The sequence below is a fragment of the Marmota marmota genome, unplaced genomic scaffold (genome assembly GCF_001458135.2).
Source record: "Marmota marmota marmota unplaced genomic scaffold, marMar, whole genome shotgun sequence".
NCBI classification, from domain to species: Eukaryota; Metazoa; Chordata; class Mammalia; order Rodentia; family Sciuridae; genus Marmota; species Marmota marmota.
The window spans coordinates 4,185,781-4,198,009 of NW_026000294.1; the positions used below are offsets into that span (position 1 = coordinate 4,185,781).

At 37.3% G+C, this 12,229-nt stretch overlaps 1 protein-coding gene across 1 annotated transcript in view; it reads left to right on the top strand.

Annotated features, from left to right (window-relative positions):
* The window catches only part of Ophn1 (oligophrenin 1), a 350,877-nt gene that overhangs the window by 184,329 nt on the left and 154,319 nt on the right, over positions 1-12,229 (top strand). Inside the window, exons 11-15 of the mRNA XM_048797200.1 lie at positions 2,667-2,758; positions 7,563-7,641; positions 10,101-10,134; positions 10,676-10,738; positions 11,887-11,961. Of these exons, the coding sequence (XP_048653157.1) occupies positions 2,667-2,758; positions 7,563-7,641; positions 10,101-10,134; positions 10,676-10,738; positions 11,887-11,961 (343 nt within the window). The remainder of the gene's footprint in view (positions 1-2,666; positions 2,759-7,562; positions 7,642-10,100; positions 10,135-10,675; positions 10,739-11,886; positions 11,962-12,229) is intronic.

The following is a 12,229-nucleotide window of genomic DNA, read 5'->3' on the forward strand; positions in this document are numbered from 1 at the left end:
TGTTGGTTTTCATTGTTATTTTCCATTTCCTCTTCCTGTAATGTTTTGGCGAGGATGTTTTGAAGAGATGGTTTTCTAGCTGCGAATTCTTTAAACTTTTGTTTATCGTGGAAGGTTTTAATTTCATCTTCCATCCTGAAGCTTAATTTCGCTGGATACACAGCATTATCATTTAGGCCTTTTATTTCCTTCTTGAATGTACATATTGCAAAGCCTAAGATAGATTTAACAGACTCCACTTTCATTTCCTCCTGGGCAGATGTGAGTAAGCCCCCCTAGTTTTTGTTTCCCTCTTCCCTTTTCATTGAATGGCTTCTTATAAAACCGCAATAGTGTCAGCATAAACTGTTTTAGTGAGGGATTCTTTCTGGAATGCAAAGAGGAACTCAGTTTCTCATTTAGAAGGTGGGGGTATGGGGCATAAGAGTAGTTAGTTCAATTTCCTCAAATTGGAGTTGGAAATGATTTTCTCTTGCTAATTCTCCAGTATAGTTCCTGGTACTTCTTTGTTTTTGAAATGTAAATAATAGAGGTAAATGATGCTCTAATAATAATAGTACCAAAATAACACTTTCTTGAATACTTGCTGTGTGCCAAACACTGAGCTACACATGTTCTGTTCTGTGCCTCATATACTCTCTCAGCAACACTGTGGAATAGGTATTCTTTTTCCAATTTGGAGATGGAGGAATTTGCCTTTGTTCTGATCATAACACTTACTAGTGTCTTGTACATCTCAGCCCATCAACTCTCACTTGTGTTGTACCATTGACTTTACTGATCACCTTCCAAATAGTATTTTATTGTATCCCCTCTCTTCCAACGTAGAAGAAATAAATACTACATATGGAGTCTCAAAACTGGGTTTAAATCCTGGCTTTGTGATCTACTTTTTTGATCTTGTCTAAAGTATTTCTCAGTCTCAGTTTCTTTATCAGAAGAGTGATAAAGACAATAATTTAGCTCATAAACATTTATTGAGCACTAACTATTTGCTAGGAGCTAGCGATAGAAAGAGGAATAAGACAATGCCCATGTCCTTGAGGAGTTCTCATTCAAGTGGGAGTATTAGACATAAAAACAGGAAAGTTTGATATAAAGTGCAAAGCATGGGGTGGGCAATGTATGGGGTTGGGGGAAAGACTTTGGAGGAAATTAAAACGGAAATGCAGTTTGTACTAAGTAAGAGCTTAGTCAGGCAAAAACAGACAAAATGATTTTGGGTGGAGACAACAATATATGTAAAATTGTAGAGTCATGAAAAAAACATGGTATGCATGTGAATGAGTATTTTGGCACTGATGGGACAAACTTGTGGGGGGAGGCCAAAGTAGTGGGCAGGATATAGGCCCCTCACTGCAATGCTATTGAAGCTAATGTAGTTGAGAGTTTAAAGAGGGAGGGTGAGTGCATGAGTCTTTCACTCATCTTGAAAGACTAATAGGTAGCATCCCAAGTATTGGAATAAGGAAGACATATTGGATTTAGAGTTGAGGGTTTATAGTACAGGAACAGCAAAAAGTATTGACCTTCAAGGGGTTGAGTGTGCAATGAGAGAGATGTATTTGATGATTAGACATATGGGCTGGTTTGGATGGCATGTTGCATAGGCACAAATCTGGTACTTGGGCAATGTTCCTGAATTTGAGATAGCAAATATTGCCATTTAATAGATTGTGAAATTGAGACTCAGAGAGGGAAAATAATTCGCCCAGGGTCACATAGCTCGCAAATGGCATAATTGAGATAAGACTCTAGGTCTTAGATTCCTAATTTTTTGCTATTTCCACTATATTAACTTAGGCTTCTTCAAGTAAGCCATTTTACTTCTCTGAACTTCACTTCTCTCAGATAGTTGTGGTGAAGAAAGCTGGTTTTAAACTACCAGCATAATATGGGACATTGTAGATAATAAATGTTACTTCTGTTTTCTGTACCACACACACACTGTCTGTTTTGAAATGATTGAGGGAAACTGAAAAACATAGGACAGGGAAGATTTAGTCTGTAGACATAGTGGGTTTTAGTGGCTTAAAATTCCACAGACTAAGGTGAGCCACACTGTTCTGTACATGTGGAACATCAAATGCCACCTCAACAAATACATAAATTTGAGTTTTTCTCCGACTCATCCTATTATTGAAGAGGTTACTTTTATGATTCCTGTCATCCTCAAGAGCCTGGGGTAGGGACCAGAAATGTTTGTCCTCCCTCTTTCATCTGCCACTTTAATGAAGTTTTTTGCTCAACTTTCTCTCTGGCATTCTAAGGATGGTTTCAAAAGCCACTTACCTTGTTACAGCCTCCTGACACAGAGGTCTCATGAAATTTTTATTTTGTATACTTAATGCTATTTAGATAATCCATTTCTCCTATACTGCCCTTGGGTGATGTATATTGAGCTTCCTATTTAATCCACTATGCTTGGGAAAGAGTGCTTGCCTGCCCTGAGCATTTTCTCATCTCAGCCATGCATTTGTGGAGCAGGGAGAAACCATCTGCCATCTTGCTGCAAGTACTGTTCAAAGGGACAGGGTTTTCAGTGAGTCTATACATGGCTCCTGCTGCCTTCACAGATGCCTTCTGAATGACACCAAGGAAGCTGCAGGGGGAAGAAGTTCCTGTGTATTTTTTAAAATTACATGTTAATCCTTCTGTCATATCAGGGACCCTTGGATTTAACCCTGAAATACTGCGTGAGAAGGAAGACAGAGTCTATTGACAAGAGGTTCTGTTTTGATATAGAAACTAATGAAAGGTAAGTTATGCTGGTGAATTGGCAATGTTGCCATGTGCCAAATGCTGAGCCTGGGGAGGTCTTTTATTTTTCCTCTGTCATCTCTTGATGCAAATGAGCAAGTGTATTAAAACAGAGTGTCATGCTGGCTTTTCAGTCTGCCTTTCACAGAGATCCCTGTTTGATCAGCCCACAGCTGGTTTTCTCTGTACATGCTTCAGGCACATTTGCCTCACCTGTTTTGGGAAAAAAAAAAAAAAAAAAAAAAATCACTCATAGGTTTTAATTTGCTGTCACACGTGTGAAAGTTCCATCTTTGGTGATGCTTCAAAAAGGATAGGATGACGAGTTTGATCTCTTAAAAATCTCTCAACATAATAAAAATGAGTGAATTGGCACACATCTTTGAGGGAAGGCAGATGGGGTGGAGGGTGGAGGTACCATGGGGAGTCTTGTTGCCCACTTGGTGCAAAAATGTTGTAGACTTTCTCTATTTTGCAGTTATTTATGTCAACTGGAATAGTTTATCATGTCAGCTTTGCTTGCAAGACATGGCATGCAAATTTGAGACTTTGGTTCCAATATTTTTCTCCAATTGTCTTCTTTTTTCTTCCCTGAATCTGAACCATTTTATTGGAGGAGAATTTAACCTTTCAATTTTAAAATTAAAGTATTTCACATTATTTTGGAAAAAGGCCTGTTTTGGGAGGCTGATCAAAAATTTGACTGAATAAACATGTTTCTACATTTTATTTTAATCTGCTATCTGACTAATAGAGTATAGACTCTATAGAGTCCCTGGTCTGTAGAGTAGAATCTAGAAAAATGTTCAGTTTGCTAGAAAGGACCTTGATGGGTGAATTATAATATATGAACAAAAATAATGACTGGAATCATAAAGATTAGACTAAGATGTGAGGGCACTTTTCTTTCCCAGGAATAAGTAACTACTAGTCTATTTCCCTATTTGAAAATTGGGATGTTAATATGGGACTCTCAGAATTTTGATTTGTGTATCTATATGACTTCTTTGTTAAAAATAGTATCACTATGATAGTAAATGTAGTTACCAGTAACCATGAGACTGTCACTTATTTTCCTGACAGTGTCAAGCCTAGTTAGAAGGGAAAAATTATTGCAGGTTCTTGTTTCCCCTTATGAACCTATAGTGTCTTTGGTTATGTTGCAGCAAGGTGCTTAGTGTTAAAATTTTCCATGTCTAGTTCCATTCTGATTCCATTTTTAGTTTAAATTTATAAGCTAAACTAATTAGAACAAATTTTAAAAAGAAAAAAAAATCACAAGCTACATGCAAAGAGTTTCCCTGACAAAAAGCAGTTTTGCTTTGGCCCTGAGATTAGAGGCTGAGACCAAATTTATTTTATATTTCTTGTACCTTGTGTTATGCATAGCTCATGATAAGTAATACATTTGGTGTTTATTTTTAAATATCCTTTCCCTTCCCCAGAATGCTAAGGAATTTTGAGACTAGATCCCAGGAATTGAAATTCTGATGAGTCTGTCATATTCGTTTCCATATATTGTATACTTTAAAAAAATCCCTAATTTAGTCCCTTAAATGTAAGTTATGGATGAGAAGACTGAGACCCCCGAAATTTAACTAATATTTAACTTAAATATTAAGTATTTAAGTTGCCCAACCAAAGCCACATGATAAATGGAGAGGCTGACCTCAGTCCCTGGTCTGTAAGTACCTGCAGCCCATGCCCTTTTTTATTTTGTGCCATTATCTTTCATAAACGGAATGAACATGCTGTGAAATATAGAGTGTTAGAGATAATAATGAATAGGTGATGAGGACCTCTATGCAAGTGAAATTTTCTAAGGTGTATGGCATCTCCTTTCCTAGGTACTTAATCCCATGTAAGGAATGGAGTTATGCTTTTTAGCAGGCATCATATATCTCTGCTCATATCCCCTGAAGAACAGAGAAAAGTGTTCTTTGAGTCTCACTTTCTTTCCTATCTTTCCCTTCCCTTTCCTTTCCATTTTCCTTTCTTTCTACTGAGAATTGAACCCAGGGATACTCTACCACTGAGCTACATCCCCAGCCTTTTTTTTCTTTTTTCTTTTGAGATAGGATATCACTAAGTTGTGAGGCTAGCCTCGGATTTGTGATCCTCCTGCCTCAGCCTCTTGAATCACTGAGATTACAGGTGTGTGCCACTGTGCCCAGCAAGTTCCTTTTGTTATTTCGGGAAAAGAGGGTAAACTTTTAAAATTTGAGTGTTATATTTTTTACCAGTTTTTGGAAGCCCAAGCTCATAGCACATCAGACTGTCTTAATCATAACAACAATAGTAACTGCTAACTTTTGTCAAGTATTTACTATGTGCCAGGAACTGTTCTCAGCCATTTAAGTGCACAATTACCTTTATTTCTCACTGCAGTCACACGAGATAGGGGCTGCTTTTATCCTCTGCTCACAAAGAAAGCCAGGGGGATGAAAAATTTAAGCAACTTGGGTTACACAGCTACTCAAAAGGTAGAGTCTGGGGTTCTGTTGCTGAATGTCATACATGCCTTTTGGTTCCAGATGGAAGGGCTGAAATTATAAAGGTAATTAGTGGAGGAGTGTCAGTTATAACTTAGTACTTTTTATACTTTGTCATTCTGTTTGTAGTAATATTGTTCTTTAAATTCTTCTTTGAGTCACATCCAATAATCTCCAAATGTTTCCTCTCTATAAGGTCAAGAGAGGACAAATAATGACTTTTCAACTTCCCCAGTAGGGATTCTGAAATCCAGGAGGGCTCTAAAAGCATATCTATTCTGCAGTGTTTGCTTTTATGTGTGATGTTCATTTGCTTGTTTTCCTTCCTTGTGACTTTGGATTTCGGATGAATAGTTATCTTTACAAAGAGCATTACACTTTTGAGCCCCACAAGATATATCCAAAAGATGGGTGTTTCTTAGAGAGAGGTGAACTCAGAAGAATTCTGTATATAGAACTAAGTTCTGGTGTTCAGTTGATTCTGCATTAAAGGCCACTTGGCTTTCCATTTAAGGGGTATTTTAATGAAGTAAGACATGGAAGAGTAGGTAGAACAGGAATCCCATGATATCAGCACTGGAAAGGAACTCCCTGCTCATGTGTTCTAAAACCCTTTACAGATAAAGAAACAAAGGTCCAGAGAGGCCAAATGACTTGTCCAGGGTCTCTTGTCATTGTTCTTATGATTCTTTTCCTCTGAGAGAAATCTCATCTGATCATAGAAGAAGTGAGAGGAACCAAGAGAGAGATTGGAAGCTGACTTTATGTCTACAATAGGATGGTCAATCCCAATTTCCAATTTGGTCATGAAGGTTAAAAAAAATCATAAAGAATATACAAACCTGAGGTATCTCTGGGTATAGGTAATGTCTCAGTCTATTCATGCTGCTATAACAAAATACTGGAGACTGGATAATATACACAACAGAAATTTGTTTCTCACAATACTAGAAGCTGAAGTGCAAGATGAAATTGCTGGCAGGTTGGTGAGGGCCAAACCTCTGCTTCTAAGATGGCATCTTTTTTCTGCATTTTCTGTTGAGAACAATTATTGTGTTCTTACAAGGCAAAATGAAGGGAATGGAAGGAATTCATTCCATGAAGCCTTCTATGAGGCTCCTAATCCCATCCTTGAGGGTGTATACCCCCTCTTGGGCCCACCTGTTAATATTGTCACATGGGTGATTACTTTTCAACATATGTATTGGGAAGATATTCAGATCATAGCAGTTAGCAAGTAAATAGAATATAATTGAGTTTGAAACCAACTGCCATGTAGGAGAGGCTTTATAGTGTAGTGGTTAAGAATATGGCTACTGGACCATACTTTCTGTGTTTAAACCTTTCTCTACCACTTATATGCTTTGTGATTTTGGGTAGCTTCTGTGGGCTTCACTTTCCTTTTCCATGAACTAGAGATGATGAGTGTAGTAACTGCAGGATGGACTGGATGAATTAAATGAGTTCGTGCATGTAAAATACTTAGAATAGAATCTGGCACCTAGTAAGCATTCGAGAAATATTAATTGTTGTTATTCGTCATAATAAGATTGCTTCTCAGCCAAAAGGCCTCCCCCCGTGTAGCTTAGCCAGTCTGCCTGTTGCTGAAATCTTTCAAACTGAAAATGTTTCTTGGACATCTAAGGTGGTAGAAGGAGCAAAGTTCTTTTTCTGACGTGAAATGTGGCGAATGTGCCTGTGGTGTACATACTCACCCCGCAGAGTGTAGACCAAGTGACTGACTTCCAAAGAGGCACAAAGAGCTTTACTTTGCCTGAAGCACAACCGGGTCATTTTACATGGGTATTATGGTGAGGTATCTCAATATCTGCCTTCCTGTTTCTTTGCTCAACCCTGTCATGGAATCACCAAGATACCACCAAGATACCACCTCCCTCAGGGTCCTGAGAGTTACTGTTGTCTAACATTCCATTATTGTTCTAGTAAAAGAGCTTTTTCAGCTGGGTGCAATGGTGGTGTACATCTATAATACAAGCTACTGGGGGAGTCTGAGGCAGGAGGATTACAAGTTCGAGGACAACCTGGGCAACTTAAACCATGTACAAAATAAACATTTTTAAAAGGGCTGGAGATGTAGTTCAGTGGTGGAGTGCCCCTGAGTTCAGTCCCAAATACAGATAAATAAATAAATAAATAAACAAACAAACAAACTACTTTTTGAAAACTTAGAATTCTGTAGGACCATGGCTTGCCAATGGGACACTTCCCAGGGAAGTGAGGGAACCTAGATCACAAGACTCCATTCCCTTGGGCAAATATCTGCTTTAAACTTGTCATTTTTCCCCTCAGACCAGGTACCATCACTCTGCAGGCTCTTTCAGAAGCTAACAGAAGGCTATGGATGGAAGCTATGGATGGGAAAGAACCTGTAAGTTGCCTCAGATACTAGGAAAACCTCAGCAACGTAGTCCAATGTATGAGTGCCCTCTAGTGGAGTTGGTGGGTCTAAGACAATTAATTCATATTGAAAACGTTAGAGCTGGAAGGAATTATAACTTGCACATCTCTTGTTTAATAAGTAAAGCAACTTGAATTCCAGAGGGGGCTAGGATCACCTTCTGAGAAGGCATCAAAGCTCCCTGCTCTAACGTTAGACTATATAGCTATCTATGCCCATAAGACCTTAAGAAAGGGTATTAAGCTTTTTTTTCCAAATTATATTATTAATATGTGTTCATAGAAAAGAATAGAAATAATTGTTATGGCTGTAAATAAGCATTTATTAATCACTTATTCAAAACAATTTTTATTCTTCCTTTTTCACCCCTAGCTCAGCATATTCTCTTTCAAGGTTCAACTACTGCAGGAGATAGAGTTGTCATCCTGTATCCCAGTATACTCCATTTAGAACACAGTTAGGCAGGTGAACAAATGATCTCTTAAAGTGCATGTATTTTCCTAAAAAGACCAATATGAGAAATCAGAAATCACTGAAGTGCATTCTCTTTTCAGTCTCTTTCTAGTAGATTTCTTTTGGTAGCATATATGAAATAAATTATATCAGCCTCCTAACATTTGAATCACAAAAGCATGGATTTGGGTCCTGGTTCTATGATTAAATTGTTGTGACCTTGGGTGAGTTATTTTACCTCTCTGACACTCAGTTTTCTTTTCTTCACTAAAATGACTTTAATATATTTAATAATTTTCATTCACAGGGTTGCTTTGAAAAATCAAATGAAAACTTTTCTGTAAACTCTTATGCATTACACTCATTTTCATTGCTTCTCATGGATCTGAAGGATAGGCGTAAAGCTACTGAAATTCAAAAACATTTGTATACAGTCTAGAATCCTTGCTTTATTTCAGCCAAAAACAAACCACAAAGGGAAATGCATTTCAGGTTTTTCTTTCTTTGTGTCCTCAGTGCCCTGGTGAGTAAGATGAGTAACCAGATTCCAGGTTGCATTTATTGTAATCCAGCAGGTAGCAGGAGAGAAGTATTACTATGAGGACTGCCATCCAGGATGTAGGCCAGGGCCTGTCATCCTTCCAGTCATCTCCTGAAACCTGATGCCTGTGAAGTTTCTTAAGGAAGATGATAGGTGGTCAGCTAAGCACTAGAATTTATCTCTTAATTTTCTCACCTGCACTTGTTCTTCCTTTAGGTTTTTAAAGATGGAAGGATACAGGCAATCCTTTGCAGAGAATGGTGTTAGAACATGGGCCCACTGAATATGAATCCTCACCTAACTTGATCATGGCAGACTTTTCATATATGTCTTGTTTATTAAAGCAGCCTGAAAGGCTGGTCAGCTCTGAAATCTCTCTCACTGAATTATCCATAGGTATATACAACATATGCAGAAAAGTTTCTTTTGAAAGAAGAGGCTGTTAAAGAGGCCTCTAACAGATGACCTGTAAAGGGCTTATTTCCTGCAGCCTCACATTGCTAATACTGTTGCTACTTGACTAAACATCCCAAGCCACTGATCTTACACATGATGTGCATCACTTTGATTAGAGCATCAAGGATCAGGGCTTGAGAGAACATCTATTCCAATCCTGATCACTTTACTGATAGAAATTTCGAAATCTAGAGAATGTAAAGGGCATGCTAAAGATGTCCTAATGAGGTAGCAGTGGAACCAGTACTACCAAATTTCAAAAAGTAAGAACCTCCTTTCAGGGCTATTACATGGTTACCACAATGTGTATTTCGAGACTTCTCAGGGGGGGCTGGGATTGTGCTAAGTCGTAGAGCACTTGCCTAGCATATGTGAGGCACTGGACTAAATCCTTAGCACTGCATAAAAAAAATTCTAAAAAATAAAGGTATTGTGTCCATCTATAACTATCTATCTATGTATCCATATCTATCTATCTATCTATCTATATCTATATATCTATATCTATATCTTTATATATCTATATATCTGTATATCTATATATCTCAGAGAAATCTTGGTAAAAACATGAATCTGTTTCAGATTGACTCTTGCCTTTCCAAAGAGAAAAATCCATTAACTAGTCTTGGGGATGGAGTTTGGTATTGAAAAAATCATTTAAATTGTAGCATTAATGGCCATTACCCAGGCATCCATGAAAAAATCATTTCTTTTTTTCATGCTTTCTAGCTCCGTCATAAAAATGCTCTAAGCTTTATATAAAGTAAATGTCTAAGATGGATTGACTACTGCTTCAGTTACAGTAATGAAATCTGGCACAATTTTCAGGGATTGGGAAACTGTTTTCTCAGGATCTGGGCAAAGATGATTCTGTTTAGCCTACTTTCCTTTTTGTTCCAGCCCTGGAGTCAATATTTGCCCTGCTTACCTATAGTGATTCACAATAGCCATGGCTCTTTCTGTTTCTCTTCTTTTGTAGATCTACCACAGCCCCATAACGAAACAGGAAGAAAGTGAGTCATTAAAATTTCTGCTCTACTGACATTATAAACTGCAGGCTGTCCCAGTCATAGTGAATGCTGACATTAATGTTATGTACTAATGATGCAACACTGAATGTTGGATGCCTCTGTGTGAAATGAAATTCAGCTTTATTTTTAAAATCATCTGTTGATTGAACTAAGGAAGTCAGTTCATTTAGCAAATGGTGGGGATAGTAGTGGTGATGTGGAGAAACACATAATGTGTTTTTTGTTCTAGACACAGGATAGAAATCGTGTGTATTTCTGAGCTAACATTTCACATTTGAGGTCACTCATGCCTAAAGCAGACAAAATGCAATGGGCTCAATAAAAATATTTTGTGTTATAAGAGTTAAAACTCTTATTATATTATATTCCCTGAATAAAAGGATCTTTCTATTTAAAGGTGATTGGAGATGAGCAAAAAACTCCTTAGTTGTCTTACTGTTGTCCCTTAGCATGATCATTGAATGTCTGATAGGAGATGCCCATTGTAGTAGAATCTAACTCTGCTTTCCTTTGCTTGAAACAGTGGAGCTGAATGAAGTGGGGTTCAAGTTTGTTAGGAAGTGCATCAATATCATTGAGACTAAAGGTAAGATCTGAACCACAGTCTTGACATTGTTTAAATCTGGTCATTGTCATTTTATCCTGGCATTATTTCTCTAATGTAGTAATGGAATTATCTATTGGTCAGGACCCATCTTGGGAATGACAACTACTAATAAATTTATGCACTGGATACAATTTGCATAATTTCAACAAATTCTAAAAACAGTATCCAGACATATTTGCATAATTCGTAGTTTCTTGTTTTTAAAGAGAAATCACATCAAATGGTTTATAAGGTATTTTGAAATAGTATCTAGTACCTTCAAGCAATGTTATGATGGTGGCATTGTAGATAAACAAGATTTCAATTTCTGCTATAATATAGATATAATCCCAGCAACTTGGAAGGTTGAAGCAGGAAGATCACAAGCTCCCTATATGTAGGGAGACCCTGTCATATAATATGAAATCCAAAGAGTTGGGGATGTAGCTCAGTGGTAGAGCACCCCTGGATTCAAAAGAAAAGAAAAGGAAGGAAGGAAATAAAGAAAGAAAGAAGAAAGGAAATAAGAAAGGAAGGAGGGAAAAGAGAAAACAAAACAAAACAAAAAAACAAACAAAACAGCAACAATGGCAACAAAATATCATACTCATTGAAAAACTGATGGGGCCAAGCTAAACTTAGGCACATGTGAAATTAACATGGTTTCTTGTTGATGATACTTGTTGGCTTTCCTCAGAAGATATTTAGAATGTAAGTTGGTGTAGAATATGAACCAAGCCTCTTTAAACTTTGAAATGTTGCTTCAGTTTTTTTCTCACTGCAGAGAATGATCTTTTGCTTCTTATCCGCCATACTCCAACCTCTCCTCCTTTATAACGCTGCTTGGGAGCAATGTGAGGGTTGATATTTCCTCATTGTTCAGTTGAACCCTAACTTCTTTGCAATGCAGTAACACCATTCTCACCTATCTGCTGCCACTCACCTAAGCATGTGCTTCTATTTACTATGTGCTGTATTCTCTTGTCTTCAGATTAATGGGAAATTGGTACAGTGCAAATGAAAATATGGATGATTAGGAGGAGATGCTTCAGAACTGACTCTTGTGTACAAGTACAGAAAGGAAGTACTCAGGAGGAGTTGGAAGTTCTAATTCTATAAACAAAACTAACCTGATTTTCTTTTCCTAGGCATCAAGACAGAAGGCTTGTACCGCACTGTGGGCAGCAATATTCAGGTTCAGAAGCTGCTGAATGCCTTTTTTGGTAACAATTGTGTTTTCACAATTTTTATTGGAAGTAGTTGATATATTAAAGCAAATGTTATTGGAAGAGAAAGGAGACATTGTTAAGGAAGGTTGGAGAATGTATGTGTGTGTGTGTGTGTGTGTACGTATACATATATATACGTATATATACATATATACACACACACACACATATATATATATATAAGTATACACACATACACACACACACACATATATATATATCAAAAAGTATATATATATATATATATATACTTAAAGTGTAT